The 18,700-nt window shown below is 37.1% G+C and overlaps 1 protein-coding gene across 3 annotated transcripts in view; it reads right to left on the reverse strand.

Moving 5' to 3' along the window:
* Positions 1-3,230: 3,230 nt before the first annotated feature.
* Positions 3,231-18,700, reverse strand: part of LOC101860667 (4'-phosphopantetheine phosphatase) — a 33,489-nt gene continuing 18,019 nt past the window's right edge. For all 3 annotated transcript variants that reach the window (XM_005102728.3, XM_035970906.1, XM_013085029.2), the window contains exons 11-17: positions 13,726-13,881; positions 12,416-12,528; positions 10,617-10,704; positions 9,692-9,896; positions 7,384-7,541; positions 5,332-5,501; positions 3,231-3,726 (exon numbers count right to left, since the gene is read on the reverse strand). In XM_005102728.3, the coding sequence (XP_005102785.1) occupies positions 3,459-3,726; positions 5,332-5,501; positions 7,384-7,541; positions 9,692-9,896; positions 10,617-10,704; positions 12,416-12,528; positions 13,726-13,881 (1,158 nt within the window). In that variant the 3' untranslated portion in view covers positions 3,231-3,458. The remainder of the gene's footprint in view (positions 3,727-5,331; positions 5,502-7,383; positions 7,542-9,691; positions 9,897-10,616; positions 10,705-12,415; positions 12,529-13,725; positions 13,882-18,700) is intronic.

Below are 18,700 nucleotides of genomic sequence, written 5' to 3' on the forward strand. Positions count from 1 at the left end.
GATCTTTAAACTGGTCATTATTTTTTTTTTAGAATGAACCTATTTTGATAGTTTCTTTGTCTAATGGACAAACTCTCACTAAGAGAGATCTATTTTTGGCAATTGCAGAAAATTAATCGAATGTTGTAGCTGTAGAGAAAGAATTTGACAGAGACCGGATCACCGGCACTGCGGATCCAACTACAAGCCACTAGGAACGGCTAGCCGTCAGTAGGGAGTTATGGATGAGGTCAGCTGAAGTAAACTTGGCATCATCATCAATGCCTTTCACCCCTGGCAGGGTACAGGCCACATACAAGCTCCTTCCTTTTAATTCAGTCCTAGGCCATCCTTCCAAGGTCGTTCCAAGTGAGCTTCATCTCTCTCATGCCTAGTTCCATCATCTTGGTGTTAACTGTTACACATCGCTGACAACCCCTTACATCAATCAACAACATAGGTCACAGCAGCCACTACCATGTCTCAAAATGACAGTCTAAACAAAACTGAAAACCTTTGGCACTTATCAGCAGACTAGTCAAACAGAACCATAAAACAAACACACATTTTCCGAAAGACTGCTGACAAATGAAGAGGAGGATGGGGACACAGGATTGTCCTTGCAAAAACAAGTTTGTCCAGAGACAGAAGGACAACTTATAGTTTCCTTCTAGTCTTGTGGTTTCCATAGTAGACTCAACTTATATCATGGTGCTTAAAAAATTTTTAAAACTTTATATTATGACAATTTTAAAACACTTTGTGTGCATTATAGAGAAAGACAACGCATGTATTAAAACAGAAGGTTAAAAGTAATAAAAAGGTGTGCTTTGTGCTACACTGAGGGACATTATGCTAGATAGTTGATAACAATGATAACAAAAAATATTTTTAATAACGTTACTGCTTCATTTTAAAAAAATAAAAATGTATGCATCATTTACTTCATATCACAAGACAAAGAACTCATTCATGTTGTACATGATCTGAACATAAACTCTCAGAATTCATAGCAAAAAAAGCACAGAAAAAGCCCACATCTGGACATGGCTGACAAGCTTTCATGGACATCAGACTACAATAATATCTCAGTAACACATTCTGTGAAGTACGTTACGCATTCATTTCGAGTGCAAAATGTTCACAAGGTGATACGCAAATGGATTTCAGTTGAACAGAATGTTTGGTTTTATTCCAGGGGCTATCCGACTTATGTTTTAAGGATGAGGGCTACGGACAACAAGATCAGAAAAGATCCACTCCTATCTGGTGACATACACGCTCTCTGAGACCAATAAAGGCTATCCCAATTACAAGAACACCAAAGAAATCCTGATATGGCTAAGCGGTCAGAGAACTCAGGCTCACGGTACTGTCAAGCACATGTCGGAGACACAAAATTTTGGTAGATGGTCACATGGGTTCTTGAGTAAGACACAATATCCAAGGCTAAAATATAAGAGAACTGCACAGAGGCAGCCAGGGTGTGGCTGGTTTTAGTAAGAGTTTTATGGCACTTGCAACACAGTTAGGTCATATAAGTGCTGAAGTGACAAGTCTATAAGCTTACCGGAATACCTACAATGTTGTGTATCATATGATGTAGATATGAATTACTGTGGGTTTGTATTAAACTGATTTATTACTCTTTGGTTGTTAAAACAAATTTAATAACAAATGAAAAGAAACGGAAGGTTCTGAAAAGCAATAGCTTGTTTGAAAAACATGAGTTTTCAATTTGATCTTCAGAAAGCATCATCAAACTCTACAGCTCTAGTGCCTGAGCTTTTAATGGAAAATCCCTAGATAGCCACAACCTCATGTTGTGGTGTGAATTTCGAGTGAGAAAAAGTAGGCCTTAGAAGGGCACAAACTGAGACAACCACTCCCACGCGCAGGGTTAATTAGTGTGAACACCTGTATTTAAAACCATCAGATGTAGAAATAAATTCATGTGGCCATTTCAAGATGATGAAAACAAGTAAAAACAAACGTCATCAACAAAAAATTGTAAAATCCAGTTTTAGCTCATAAGGGGGCTCATTGCTACACAGATAAGACGTTCACCTCTACAGGGCTCACCTCACAAGCCAAAGGACCCTGTTCAAACAACAGCAAGGTCTAGGAACAAACTGGAACAAAATTTTTTGGAAGGAATTTGCGCTACTCAAACCCCAAAAAGTGGGACCAAGCAACAAGTCTTCTCAGACAAGAATAGAAATCTTGGGTGGCCCCATCTGTTCCTTACACAACAGTTAAAAACACCTTGCCAGTGAGAAATAAAATACCACACCAGCAAGCCACAGATGGCAAGGCATAATTCTAAATTCTAAAAAATTCCCTACCCATAACTGAAGAAACTCTGGTCAGTAAAATTAATCAAAAGGATCTCTCTTTTAGATCTGGAAGGGGGAAAATGGTAGTAGTAGTAGTAGTAGGAGATAACTGTAAAATTGTATTGGTTTAACTCCCCTTGCAACACTGGTAGGGTGGTTTTTTTTAAGGCAGGAAGAGGAGGAGTAAAAGAGAAGGCAAACAAGAAAAAGAACAAGAAGAAAAATAAAAAGAAGAAAAAGAGTTCTTTTTAAAAAGAAGAGGAGAGAAGCAGCAAAAGGTGGAACATCTTGAAAAAAAAACCTAACAAAACACCATAGAAAATAGCAAATCAGGAATAACAGTGACCGTATATCAACTACTATTTTCATCACACACTCCTTCTCCAAGCAAAGGAAAAATATAAAAATTTAAACACAAGGACTCTATTTATATTTTTTCAATATCACAGAGACAGAGTCCATAATAAAACTGTTGTCACTATGAAATAATTGTCTCTCAACTGTTTGGGAGCCCACTTTCTCATTTCATTCATTTTGGAGATTTGACTCATTCATCCATCCATCCTACTCTTTTCTTCAGTATTCCTCTGTTGGATTGCAAATCTAAAGACAGTTTTTTACCATAAAATTACAAAGTTCTATCAGCTCAGTACCTAGTTTTGAGAAATGTGACGTAAAAAAACTTTTGAGTCTCACAACCTGTCAAGCTATTTGTAATGCAATTCTCTGATTCTCTTGATAACGAGTCTGAATAATCTTACGATTTTGGTAGAGCAAATAGAGCAATTGGTGATGTGTATATGAAGCTACTTACTTGTTCTATTTCATGTTTGTTCTGTCTTGTTTCAGATGTCTAAAATGAGAATGTCGAATTGTGTTGATTAAAACCAAAACGTCTTTGGTCATCATTCTTTCTTTGTCATTCATTCTCACTACATTTGGTTTCTCACCTCATGGTCATAGCAACTCAAAACGTCCAAAAATGTCGGATAGAACTAGAGCTTTGTAATTCTAAGACAGCCACTTGTAGACACTAAATTTATCTCTGGGAAAACCACTCACTTGATCTAAAAGCACTGCAATGCACATGACAACAAAAACCTCGCTTGAAAACACAATGTGTACGTGTTTGTATAAATAGTGCTATCTCTTTCCCGGGGACGACGTAAGAGAGGCGGAGGATGAACTAGAGGAGGAAATGCAGCGAGCCCGCTCGTACTTGAACATGACGCTGAACATCTCCCCGCCAAACCGGTTGGCCAGCCACTTGTTCTTGATCACCGCCGCTTTCAGAGAATCACAGGCGAAAGCAGCGTGGAAGTTAGTGTGCACGGCTCGGCCCATACCTTCGATGACTATCAGGTCTGCCTCTAGCTCCTTTATGGCAACCACAAGTGCTTCGTCAATTAACCTGGGCAGGAAGAGGACGGAAAAAGAAATACAATGTGAGTATTAAGTTATAGTTTTAGTAGAGGCACATATAATAATTATAGCACATATCCATTCTCATCAGCATACTCTACAGCAAGCTCTATGTGTGCTACAATAATATTATACTCACATTTCACCCCCCGGGCAGTGCTACTGACTGAAGTGTCTTTAGGCCATTCCCAAAGGGGGGATATTAACATGTTCTTATTATGCACAGTAGAATCGTTGTAAATGGGCTGATTCATCAATGTTCATAACTGTGTCTGAACTGCAACAGGAAACTGCTGCTTTTTCTTTCATAATCCTCGCTATCGTTACTTTTCCTCTACTTCTTTTGTATGTTTGTCTTTTTCTCTTTGTTTGCAATGTACTAAATGAGTAAAATATTCAATCTCATTCCAATAATGTAATGCAACAGCAAGAGCAGTACTACTCTTATAAACAAGCAAACAAAAACACGCAAAGCATTAACATTCCTTTAAAATGATCGTAAATGTTTTTCAAACCTACTGACACCCTTAAAATTTTTTCGGAAGCCAGGGTTTTGACCTTGCATGTTCGGGAAAATCCATGTTGAGTGAGACATACCTTGCCATAAGAAACACAAAGATTACATACCTTGCCATAAAAAACACAAAGATACCTGGCGTTCATATTACCTTATGCAGTTTCAAGCACCGTAAAACCTCTACTAAAACTAAAAAAGATACCTGGAAAAAAATACACTCCAACCTTTGTGAAATTTTGCTCCCATCTTCTGCTTGCAATAACAAAGTGTCCAGCCATTAAACCAAAGGTGCCAGTCAATCTTACACTAGGAAGAGGCTTAGTTTTAGTAACAATGTTACGGAACTTGCAACACAAAAAGTTCATATAAATGTGCCAAAGATTAGAGATGTTGCAAGAGATTAACAATTGCAAAAAAGAAGGAGGAGAGATAAGGATGATAAATATTCGACAGGAAAGAAGGAGCAAACCACACCAGAGCATCCACCAATCACCCACACTGGGAAGAAGTAAAAGCCTGACGTGACTGATGAAAGGTTCTGCTCTCCAAAACAGTTAAGAGGCGGAAGATCTTATTTAGACCATCTAACCCTGGGCAAAGACAAGAAACTAGATGAAAACTAAGTTATTTTTAGAGAGATTTAAGCCCAAGAAATATCAGTGGAAGGGAAGTTACCCTGGCAAACAAGGCCACTTAGCACTTCTATCTCATGCCTTCCACCATGGTTATATCCCTTTATCATAATAGGATGCTGAGAAATCCAACCCCGACAAACTGGTTTTACGGGACCCTGAAAAATACAACCTGGACTAGAATACTGGCCCAATGAGATACCCAGTCTAGGTCTCATAAAGCAGCCTAATGGGGCACTGAGAAATACAGCCAGGCAGCATTACAGGTCTTCCGTGTTCAAGGTTGTTTTTTTTAGTAGAGGTTTTACAGTGCTCGCAAATGCATAAGGTCATATGAGCGTGTTCAAGTGGTCAATGGATATAATATAGACTCAACCGGTCAATAAATATACGGACTCGACTGGTCAGTCGATATTGTCAACGAGTTATGACTTCTGATGATCACCTGAGATCCAGACACGGGGAAGCCTGCCCCGACTCCATGATGCGGAAACGCTCTTGCTCCAAGGCCTGGCGCAGCACGGGACACACCTCGGAGACCTTCTTGGCAATGAGCAGCATCTCCGTGTACACCACATCATTCAAGCTCGGGTGAGAGTTGGCACAAAGAATCACCTGGACAAACAACGGGAAAAAGAAATCAGGGCTTCAAAAGAACGGATCACCTGTAAGTAGTTCTCTAAACAGGTTAAATTTTGTTTCTTAGAAAAACAATTTTTTTCAAGTTTGAGGTAAAAGGGTAAACTGAAGGTACTACTATGGCTCGTGCTGCACTCTGACATTTATAAGCCCCTTCACCTATATATGACTAAACAGTTGGCACAAGAATCACCTGGATGACCAAGGGAAATAGGAATCAGAGTTTCAAAAAAAAATTATCGTATAAGAAGTTCTGACTTTGTTAGAATTTTTTATTTCTAATTTTTAAAGTACGAGATTTATTGTGGCAAACCGGTAAATAGATGATATTACAGCCCACACTCCACCTCTGATATCTGTTCACCCCTTTTGTTAGAATGTTCACTTTTAGTCTGGTCATTAAAAACAAAAATAGAAAACAGTAATACAAGAATTAGTATACACAAGTGTCTCATCCCAATAAAGCAGTGCTTGAAGCATACCTTTCATAAATCTGTGAATATAAATGTGTCTTACAGAACTGAATGCTTATTTCATGTTCAAAGTGCTTGTTATACAGTGCATGCCATCAGCAACATTCCACAGTTTCCCAAATCAATTTCTAGGAGTTTCAAGATAAAGCCATAATTTGAATAAAGACTTCAATTACGATATGTGAGGCAGCATGGTGATATCAGGCGCTCGTCAAAATAATGAAGGTTAAGAAACCCATTTTTTCGCAGGTAAGGGAATTTTCATTGATTTTTTTGTTTTTAGTCTCAACACCGTTCATGCCAATGAAAGAACACACTCAGTATCGAGTTAACTGAAAAAGTTGATTAAAGCCATAAAAGATGTAAGTTTTTAGTTTTCACAGACTCTCCAGTTAAGGAATTAACTCTACTTTGGCGGCATTTTTTGTTGCAAAATTTACCTCTGAAACCAGGCAACCCCCACCTTCAATCGCCAATATCTCGACTTCTTTTCAAAATAAATAAATATTTTTTCATCAAAAGCAAGGCAAATGGACAGGCTCTAGGATGATACAAATAACTCCATGGCAATTTTTGGGCATGTAAAGTCATTGGTATCATCTTAAAGCTTGTTCATTTGTGATGTTTTGGAAGAAAAAATATTAATTTATCTTCAATAGAAGTCAAAATATTTGCAAATGAAGCACCTGGTTTGAGAGTTAAAGTTAGAGAGAAAACGGCCTCAAAAGATGAGTTTTCCTTAGCTTGAGACTCCTGTCAATTTTGTGCCTTTAATCAACGATTTTCAGTAAAACCAACACAGAATTGAGTTCTTTAACTCTTTGAACCCCATCAGACGCCTTCAGACGCTGGGAGCGTCCAGTACTAGTGACAACAGTGTCATTTTACCGAGTGCTAGTTTTTGCTTGTTTTTTTTAACCATTCCGTTACCAAGTTTTTTAGTAATGACTAAGCCTTTGTTTCCGCTATTGAGAAGTTGGAGGCAAGCTTTTGGGGTTATAATGAGACATAGCGCACTAGGTTCAGGTGACTGTATAAAAAACTCCAGGAAACGGTAGAAAAAATTCAGGGCTTAAAGAGTTAATGGGCATGAAAGGTATTAAGACAAAAAACGAAAATTCGATAAAAATTCACAAACCTGCGGAAAAGTGCCCATTTTCTCACTTTGATTATTTTGACGAGTGCCTGATTTCACCAAGCTGCCACTTATATTATAGTTTTGTTGTTTCTCTGTTTCGTAATTGCATTTTTAGTTTGTCAATTTAAAAATAATGAGCGTCCAAGTCATGGTTCTGATTTTGATTCTTTTTTTAAAAAGATTTTCTCAAAACTTCACAAGATGCCTAAGGAGCTAGGATCATGCGCATCAGGCGATCACTACTCACATTGGTGCCCATCAAAAGGAGCTGTCGGGCAAACGGCAGAATCCCCAAGATGATGTCCACACCGGAATTGTCACAGAAGATCACAGCACAGCGGTACGGCTGTCGGTTGGTTAGGCGATCCAGCCAGGCATCAAAGTCGTCAAACAGCCATGGCCTCTCTGAAAACATTTGTTCAGGTAATTTAGCAAAATATAACAACCAAACAGACATGATTAACAATGATTATTTTTCATCCTTAATGACACGTTTTGATCATAAAAGCAGCAGACTGGTCCCATACTGCCCTGTTGTGGCATACTCTATCTTTTAAGCAACCACACATCAGAAACTAGCAGTGCCTCCTTAGACTTAGACACAATTACTTCTGGAAACATACAGAAAATTAGATGACCAAACACATCATAGTTAATGCAAAAAAAATTACAGTGAAACCAGCTCGAACCAAACCGCAATGTGTCCGAGACAAACACCTTACAGGAAATCATCTTTCTCACTCACCTCTCCTCCCTCACTCCAGCACATTTTAGCACAATTCATTTTTGTTACCATAATATATGTAAGTGACAATTCTTCATCTCTTTGGCAAATTTAAAAGTAGAGAAATTCTGTGCTTACACAGTGACACCACAACAGAGATGATATATATATAAATATATATATACAGAGAGAGAGATGTTGATATTAATATATATATTACTATATATTTGAGGCAGCATGATGAAATCAGGCGCTCGTCAAAATAATGAAATCAAAGAAACAGCATTTTTCTGTCCGTTTGGCAGTTTAAACAAATTGTTTTTTTCCTAATCAAGACCTTTAACTCATTCGCTACGCCGAGCCATGGGGGGGCGGCGCGGCTAAAGTTACAACCGATCTTCAATTTTAGCTTAGATTCTATTCCAATCCACATATCCATGTTAAAATAAAGGTCATAATATAACGTTGACTTCCGGGTCAAGCATTTCCACAGAAAATCGGAAATTTAGATTCAGTTTTGAAACCCGATTTCGTAGTTTATTCGACTTTGTTTTATCGCGATGTCAAAATTATAGCCCAGACACCAGTCTTAGTAATTTTACACAACAAAATCTATCATTATATTGCCGACTAAAGAAGTGTAGGACTCTTTTTTATAATATTGATACGATTGGACTCATATTGCCAATGCACTGTATTGAGAAATCAATATTTTTGAGTGCTAGATCTAGGTCTAGATCTAAACTGTCAAAATATTTTTTGCTCCCCAAAATCACTACTTTTTTATGAAATTACACAAAAAGTGCCACTCAAGACACGTATAGGTTTATTCCAAATGTAATTCTGAATAATTCCATATAAGATACGAGTAGGTTTTTTTCTGTTTGTGATCGTTTTTCAAGATAATAAAAAAAAAATGTTTTTCAATATCGGATGTTATGATGTAAATGTACAAATATTATGGAATGTATGTAAATAACTGCAAACTTTTCAATATTTTCCAGTTCTATATTCATTTATGGTTATTTTGATGTATCATTTGACTACGTGGAAACATATTTTTTGAGTTTCACCAAAGATTATTTATTTTTTATTTTCAAATTTTATCCGCATCCAATCAAAATTGGGTTGTATAATCGCCTCTTTCAGGAACCAAAGTTGAAAAATACATAAATAAACGATACAGATGTATTCTACAAACCATACTGAAAATATTGGTATATAATACGGTGATATTTATTTGAATTTGTGGCCCCCAAAGACCTTTTAAGCCCACTAGCCATCATCTCATTTGCCCTCCCGAAAAAAATTTTTCCACAAGCCGAAAATAAAACGTAGCGAATGAGTGAAGGTCCATTTAAAAACACATTTCTGTTTGAATTTTACTGAAAAATGTTGATTTAAGGCACAAAAATGTAAATTTGCAGTTAGTAAGTAGGCTATTGTCAAGCTTTGGAAGTCACCAAACTTTGGTGGCCATTTCCTCACTAATTTTACCTCTGAAATCAGGTGACCCCACCTCCTTCAAACGCAAATATCTTGACATCTATCATGAATAGATGGATATTTTTTTTCACCAAAAGCAAGTCAAATGTACAAGCTTTAAAGTGATACCTATAACTCAAAATGTCCAAAAATTGACAAGCGTCTGATTCCACCGTGTCGTGACATATGCATCGCATATACTCAAGTTTAAAGAAGAAATTCTTCCCGATTTTTATATATGCAAGTGGAGAATATAAAATCAATGAATAAATAAGTCAGCAAAATAATAAATCAATGAGTCTTTCAAAATAAAATAAGAAAAAAAAATTAAAACACATTTCCTCACTTTGCAGTTTTGCTTGAGCATCCTGAAGACCAAACTCCTGAACCTCCAGAATTTCTCGAATTTCTTTAGCTCCCCAGTCAAAGACATTGCCTGCCAGGACACCCATAGCTAGCTCCAGGTGGCGCTGTGCGGGTTCGAGCCCATCGAGGTACTTGAGGCGAGAGGCAAGCTGCTGTAAGGCCTGTTCATTCTCTATCTGCTTTTGCTGCAGAGACGTTGTAAGAAAAACAGATAAATAACAATAATAATTGGAAGGAAGCGTTTTAAATTTAAAAAAGATAAAGTGGCAAAAACGATCGATCCACTCAGGGGAAAAAACAAGACCGGCAGGAGAACAAAAATAACAGAGAGAAAGAAAGACAGTAGGACCTGACAAATCAAATGGTGTTATCCAAAAACCCACGGATGCACTCTAAAAATCTTATACAAAAGAAAGTTATGAAGCCAATATCAACATATATGTTTCAAAAGGGTCAAGACAGGCAAAGTCTGATATCATCATCAAAGTTTTGTGAGTTCTGAATACTTTCAAATAGAAAAAAAAGAAGAAGCTATTTCTATTGTCATAACGGTGACTATAATATTGTGCCATTTGTCACGCATGAATTATTCGCACACCAGCCCAGATCAGTGGTGCAGAGGAAAATGCTGAATGAGCAGTGATCTTTGATAGCATTCAGGCCTGGAGCTTGCAGATGTAAAGGAAAAAGACAATCTCTGAATAACACAAATACTATTTATGATAAGACTAAAGCAAATATACTCCCAGATGCAGTATGAAGTGCTCTATAAGAATTTTTTTTTTTTTTTAAATTAAAATTTTATAACCATTTGTTGTTTTCCCTGACAACAGCAAACTTCACCCTTTTATATTTTTCCAGAGATGAGATCAAACCAAGACAGACAAAGGTTACTTTTTGTTTACCTGGGAGAAAGTATCTGTAAACTGAGACTCCTCTAAAAAGTGTGTGCTTGTGTCCAAGAGGTTCCTCACCGTCAGAGAACCGAAAGCACTGCCAGGAAGAAAAGTGAGGATTTTGTTTGTTTTAGTGGAGGTTTTACAGTGCAAGCAACTGCATAAGGTCATATGAGCACCAGAAGATTAAAGGTGTTACAAGAGAGTAACAAACATAAAAAAAGAAGAAGGGGAGATAAGGACGATAGATGTTTGATAGGAAAGAAGATGCAAACCACACTAGGACATCCGCCAACCACCCACAAAAGTGAGGATTAAACGCAGATATTCTTCTTTGCATTATACATGTATGATCGCTCTTTTTTAAGGACAAGCGGGCTAACCTAGATTTCGGGGATTTTCAGAAATCTTGTCCTACAACAAAAGTGGGTATTGTCCTACCTTCAGGAGAAGTTTGGATTCTTTGGTGTGTATATATTGTTTGGTTATAGAGAAAACTCTTCTTGTCTTTTAAAGAAACTGAACAAGGGGCAAAAACTTTACCTTCGATTTTCTCAAACAGCATTTTTCAGGATAGCCCCCTTGTGCTTAAAAGTGACCATATATCAATGTACTAGGTACTTTCTAATATGAAATACTGAATATAGAACACAGCATGCTGGATTGTGCTTGAATTTATATATAATTCATTCAGAACTACTGATGAGATTTCTCGCTACTGGTTTCAGCCCATAGGCGTTTGAGAGGAATTATTGCTACACCAACCCCCCCCCCCACCTTCTCCAATCATCTCTTTACAAAGCTGAAAGTTCAGTAAGAGAGTAGCACTGGCTTTATCTATAGTCACATGAATGAGTAAAGGGAAAGCACTTTAGATATGTTAAGATTCTTTTACAGCCTCATTTCATGAATAACGGGGAATATTTGCTTTTTGGTATGTGTTTCTAAGGCCTAGATCGCAGTCCCAAAACTATTTTCCAATCTGGAAACTTTACTGTTCTTTGATCAAAAGTGCGGTCAAATATTTATTTCACCACAAGTGATAGTGCTGACGGTGGCTTTGAGTATGATGGTAATAGTGAGACTACAAATGGTCGCTTTTAAACACAAGGGGACTATCTCGGAAAATGCTGTTTTGAGAAAATCGAAGGTGAAGTTTTTGCCCCATGCTCATTTTCTTTAAGAGGCAAGGAGAGTTTTCTCTATAACCAAACAAATATACACACCAAAGAAACCAAACTTCATCTATAGGTAGGGCAATGCCCACCAGTACCACAGGCTCATCCTCAGATCCAGATCCAAACATAACAGCTATTGTAAAATGTATACACACATTGGCATAAAAGCTTACACAGCCACAAGATACCACATTCAAATTATGAATAAGAAGGAGAAATTGTGAAAATCAATTGAATAGTCTTTTTTCCTAGAATCTTTTTTCCAAGTTATCGCATTGTGGACTGGGGTGTCTGTGGACTGCATGCCCACCCTCAGAAGGGGTCATGCACGATGGGGATAGGAGGGTACAAGGGTTTTCATGAGGCTGGACAACCTAACTTTTCCAAGTTATAATCAACCCAACTGATTCCTTTATAAATTACTCTGGCTGTTTTGTAAAGTAATCAAGGCACTCAGTCCATTTAGCTTGGGTCTGTCAGAGAAAGACATTAAATTCGGAAGTCCAGCCTCTTGTATAACCTAATGGTGTTGACAGGGGCACTAAATATTTACACTTCTAGTACAACACTAACACTTTCACACCAGCTTCTGTTGTTCTTTAAGCTACAACTCTCCCCAGCCCTTATTACCCAGGGTTCTGCTTTAGAGACTGGAGGCGGTCCAAATATTTCTCCAAGAATAAGTTGGCACGTTCCTCTGCATCAGGTTCATGAAGCTGACTTTTGGCAGCCAGGTCTCTTGTCTGGAGAAAGAAAAGAAAAAGAAAACACTACCCATTGAAGTTCAAATAAATAAAATATCAAGGGACACTTTTTTACAAATTGCATAGCATGAGAATTCATTCCCCATAGCATTTAACTGTACGGACTATAATAGTTTCAAGCAAAGATGACACAATATTATATAACATTATTTACGAGCTGGTTTGCTTTGAAAGTACCTGTCATGGCTAACCAGGGTTAAATTGGATACATAATAATAATAATAATAATATATAACATTTATAGAGCGCATTTCCAAAAAAAAGTAGCTCAATGCGCTTTACATTGGAATACCCATTTTTCAAAAACCTTTCTTACTACTTCCTTTCTTCTCACGCAATATACATTAATGCACACACACACACACACATACACACACACACACACACACACACACACACACACACACACACACACACACACAGACTATTTTCATCCAGACATAGGAAAAGAACAAATATAATGAAAGCTAACGTTAAAAGCTTATGAAGGATAGGCCTGTAGGAACAGAAAATACATCACATAATGAGACAGTTTTCCCATCCAGGAATTGAATTCACATGATCTGCATGCACCAACGAAGAACATAATCATTAGGCCATTAAAATCATTGGTTTTCTAGCGTAATAGATGCTGCTATTGTTGCAATTATGGTGAAATGGTGTAGGTTTAATGCCCCGATCAACACTATAAGGCTATTTAACTGAAGCACACTATTGACAAAGGTAGAAAACATACAACATGCTAAAGAAAATGGACACTTGGGCAGTTGCACAAGCAGGCAATGTCAAGATAGGCTGACATTAAAATATTTTCTCAACTCAAAAAAAAAAAAAAAAATTCAATCTAAAGAAGAGAACGACTTCCAATCAAGAGAAAAATTCTCAGCTCGATTTAGAATAATCTTTTGTCAGTTTAGTTTTAGTAGAGGTTTTACGGCTCTCGCAACTGCATAAGGTCATATGAGTGTCAGAAGATTAGAGGTGTTACGAGAGAGTAGCAAACATAAAAAAAAAGAAGAGGAGATAAGGACGATAGATGTTTGATAGGAAAGAAGAAGCAAACCACACCAGAGCACCCGCCAACTACCCACATAATCTATTGTCCCTTTTTTTTAAAAACATCCAAAGCAAAGAAATGAACACCATGCTAGAAACACATAAAATTCCTTTACTCACTTTATGAGCGCTGTCAGCGAAGCAGCTGAGCCAATACTCCCGGGCGTCTCCATCCTGCATCAAGTCTACTGTGTCCGGCAGGTAACTGCTAACGTCCAGCAGAAGAGGGCAAGGGAGGAGAGGTCGGTCTAGACGGTTGATTTCCAGCATGGCAAACTGAAGAGGTCAGATGAAGTATGATAAGGCTGTGTGTGAGACGGATAAATGGATGGATGGATGGTGGTGGTGGTGTGTGCGTGTGTGTGTATGTGTGTGTGTGTGGGTGTGTGAGTGTGTGTGTTTGTGTGTGTGTGTATGTGTGTGTGTGTGAGTGTTTGTGTGTGTGTTTTTGTTTTTGTTTGTTGGTTGTTTTTTTGGGGGGGGAGGGGGGTCATTGGTTTTTGAAAAAAAAGGGGGGGGGGGTCTAGGTGGAGGGGGATGTATACAGAAATCCAAAGGAAATATGGCAAATACTGTAATAACAGGTGATACAAAACAAAATATTTTAAAACTACACGTCTCCTTTAAAACTTCTAGCACTAAAACATTAAACAATAACTTTAATGAGACCAAAACCCACTATGAGCTTTTAGTAACACCTGAGACCCACAACCACTCATAGCATATTGAAAAAGATCTTTTCTCCGCAGTATGAGGTTGAGAGGGGAGTGTATAGGATGTGGGTTCGTTGGTTTAAAAAAAATTTAGTAGAGGCTTTACGGCACTCGCAAATGCATTAGGTCATATGAGCGCATATGTAAAGTCTAATCTTTTTACACTCAACAGCAAAAAAATTTCAGTCAAGATGCTTATTCAAACATAAATGGCAAAAAAAAAAAACCCAAAAGAAATTATCTAGGTCAAAATACAAAGACATAGCCAGCATCTGTGGTACAAAGGTTAGGCACTTTGACTTCACAGATAGATGACATGAGTTTGATTCTCATATATGGGGATGTTTTCTGTCAAGTATCTCCATCTATTTACAGGGATATTCTACCACTCTCAGCCCAGGCTAGCCAAGACAGACATGGTAGAAGCAGCCTGCCCCCTAAATGAACCAACTTGTGTCAAGGGGGGTGTAAAATGTCAACAAATATAACAAAAATGAAAGTTATTCAAGCACATGAACATGACATAGACTATACTCTAACCGTAAAAGGGTAGTAAAAATATATTTCCATGTATAGGATAGGATAGGAACAACAAAGATTTCTGGAAATGTATGAAGTTATTTGATTTCCTCCTTTTATAAAAAGGTTAAGTTGGAGACCTCAACTCACCATCTCAAACTTTGTGTACTCTAAAGATATTATAAATGGGAAAGGGTAAAAGAGGAAATACACTTCACAAAAACAAAAGTGTGTTACGAATTTCAGGTAAAAATTTACTTTCTTTGAACAACGTTTTCATTCACTCTTAAGATTTAGTTTTTGTTGTTTTGTTTTGTTTTTGTTTTGTCTTGTTTTGCTTTTGAATTTTTAAATACAACAAAAACTTCAATTATCAAGTATGTCACAGCCCTCCATAGTGACATTTATTACACAGGCATTGTGCATAATTAAGTAAACATTCATCAATGCACAAATATGGATGAGAGCATGAATCATACATAATGATGTAACATTTTCACTTACTTTACAATCACTTAAACACTGAAATCTTCAGATAATATTGTATTTTAAGTTTACTGATATAATCAACAGAGCAATGTCTGCAGGCATACGATACAACTTCAATTTGAACTCTCTAAAAAATGTGTCCACATGCGAACATGAATTTCTGACTCACAAAGTTAAGTAAGATATTACTGTCACAAATAAACTCATAAAATACATATGTGTGTATAGTATAAGGTTTTACGGCGCTCGCAACTGCTAAGGTCATATAAACTCATAAAATATATATAACAGACGCCTCTATGGTGTAACAAAATGCAAACAGCTGGTGAATCTAGCATATGATGTGTGTGAGTGCCTGGAGAAAGGTCCCAGTTGTCAGAAACTTTGGATATTGAAATAAGGGCATTTGAAGCGAATTCAAAGTTGAACATCAGCTTTTTTTTTAAGTTCACATGATACGCCTTATTTTTAACACAGGGTGTAAAAATAAAGTTAAGAGAAAAAACAGTTTTTAACCTCCGTGTGTTGACCCAGTTTCTAGACCCTTTTTACCTTTAGGGAAGTAAAACATGTTGCAAAACTAATTCATTAAAAAAATATTTATATTTAAAATACTTTAAAACCCTTTCAAAATGTTGATTAACTCATTCGCTACGCCGAACTGTGGGCAGCGGCGTAGCGAAAGTGACTTCTGTACGCCATGCCGCCCCCGACGGCTCAAGAACCGACCTATAATTTTAGCTTAGATTTGATTCCAATCCACATATTCAAGCTAAAATAAAGGTTATAACATAACATTGACTTCCGGGTCAAGCATTTCCACTGAAAATCGAAAGTGTTGATTAGTTTTGAAACTCAATTTCAAAGTTTCTGCAACTTTGTTTTATCGCAATGCCCAAATTATAGGCCAGACACCAGTCTTAGTACTTTTACACAACAAAATGTATCATTATTTTGCTCACTAAAGAAATGTAAGGCTCTTCTTTAGAATATTGATACTATTGGACACAAATTGCCAGTGCTCTGTTATTGAGAAATCAATATTTTTCAGAGCTAGATCTAGGTCTAGATATAAATTGTCAAAATATTTTTTCTCTCCTCAAAATAAATATTTTTTTGTGAAATTACACAAAAAGTACCACTCAAGACAAGTATAGGTTTATTCCAAATGCAATTCTAAATAATTCCACATAAGATACGAGAGTTCTTTTCTGTTTGTGAATGCATCTTGTCCTTTTTTCAAGATTATAATATTTTTTTTTAAAGTATGGGATGCTTGGATCCAAATGTACAAATTTTATGGAATGTATGTAAATATCTGCAAATTTTTCAAAATTTTTCAGTTCTATACTCATTTAAGTTTATTTTGACGTAGGTATCATTTGATTAGGTGCAAACATATTTTTTGAGTATCACCAAAGATTATTTATTTTTTTAATTTTCAAATTTTATCCGCATCCAAGTAAAATTGTGTTGCACAATCACCTCTTACAGGAACAAAATTTGAAAAATACACAAATAAACATTACAGATGTATTTTACAGACCATACTGAAAATGTTGGTATTTAACATGTTGATATTTATTTGAATTTGTGGCCCCAAAGACCTGTGAACTGCGCACTAGTCATCATCTCATTTCACCCTCCGGAAAAAAATTCGTCCACAAGCCAAATAGATTACGTAGCAAATGAGTTAAAAATGGTTAAACATGTGTTTTCTGATGAAACTAAATTTTTTACCTAGTATTAATTATTTTGGCCTTTTCACTGTGTTGCTCAAAAATAGCTTTGCAAACAAATGGGACCTTTCCCCAGGCACACACACATATTTCAAAACTTCCAATGCATTTAATGTTTCTTATAAATATATTCATGAGCGTCGCATCACAACAGCTTTGCAAGTTTTAACGATAGTTAATGGTTGTTCCAGTAATGTACCAACATGGCCAGCGAACAGAAAACACACATTTTGATTATCCATGCTTTGATTACTCATGCAAAAAAAAAAAAAAAAAAGATATACATCATCAACTGAAAGCAAAAGAAAATAGGTAGAAAAGCTGATAAGAGATAGGTAAAAAAAAAAAAACAGCTGTCATCCCCTAGCTAAATGACTCTCACAGGTGGTGGCAATGACCGAGGGTTCAAAAATACATTCTCATAAAGCAGACACGTGAGAGAATAAATATGAGGAAAAGTTGCCCAGAACCTGCTCACCACTCATCCTTGTTTTAATAAGTGTTTTGTGGCACTCGCAACAAATTAAGGTCATATAAGTGCTGAAGATTAGTGGTGTTACAAGAGAGTAACAAACACAAAAAAGAAGGAGGAAAGATAAGGATAATAGATGCTTGATAGGAGGGAAGAAGCAAACCACACAAGAGCACCCGCCAACCACCCACCACTCATCCTAGTATATATATATATATATATACCTGTATATCTCGTTGTATGTCTACATACTTGTGTATGTGTTTACATATACACATAGGTGTGTGTTTGAGCGTGTGTGCGTTTGTGTGTACGAGTGTGAGTATTTGTGTGCGTGTGTGTGTGTGGGTGTGTTTGTGTGTGTGTGTGTGCATGTGTACGAGTATGTGTGTTTGTATATGTGTGTGTGTGTGTGTGTGTGGGTGTGTCTGTTTGTGTGTTTGTGGGTGTATGTGTGTATGTGTGTGTGCGGGTGAGTGTGTGTATGTGTGTGTGTATGATGTGTGTATGCGTGTGAGTGTATAATTGTATGTGTATTTGTGTGTGTATGTGTGTGTACGTGTGCATGCGTTTGTGCATGTCTGTACGTATGTATGTCAATTTTGTTTTAGTAAGTGTTTTACAACACTTGCAACTGCATAAGGTCATATGAGCGCCAGAAGATTAGAGGTGTTACAAGAGAGTAACAAACATAAAAAAAAGAAGGGGAGATAAGGAAGATAGATGTTTGATAGGATAGAAGAATCAAACCACACCAGAGCACCCGCCAACCACCCACCAATAGATTTTTTATAGGAAAGAAGAAGCAAACCACACCAGAGCACCCGCCAACCACCCACCATGTCAATGAAAATGTTCCTGAAGCACTCTTGTATCTATAAATATATGTCTCTCATTGCCCTCACAATGTTGATGCTCGACATTCCGTAATTATCCAGTTGATTACTATAAAATTTGCATCAGAAAACCTAGTTTTTGCCCCATGCCCAGCTGACATTAAGTAACATGATCCACGGTGGCATACATACACACACACACACACACACACACACACACACATACACACACACCACACAGACACGCACACTAACAAACACACACACAGACACACACACACACAAACACACTCATACACACAAACAAACACAAGCACACAAAACACA

This window comes from Aplysia californica, unplaced genomic scaffold (genome assembly GCF_000002075.1).
Source record: "Aplysia californica isolate F4 #8 unplaced genomic scaffold, AplCal3.0 scaffold00336, whole genome shotgun sequence".
Lineage (NCBI taxonomy): Eukaryota > Metazoa > Mollusca > Gastropoda > Aplysiida > Aplysiidae > Aplysia > Aplysia californica.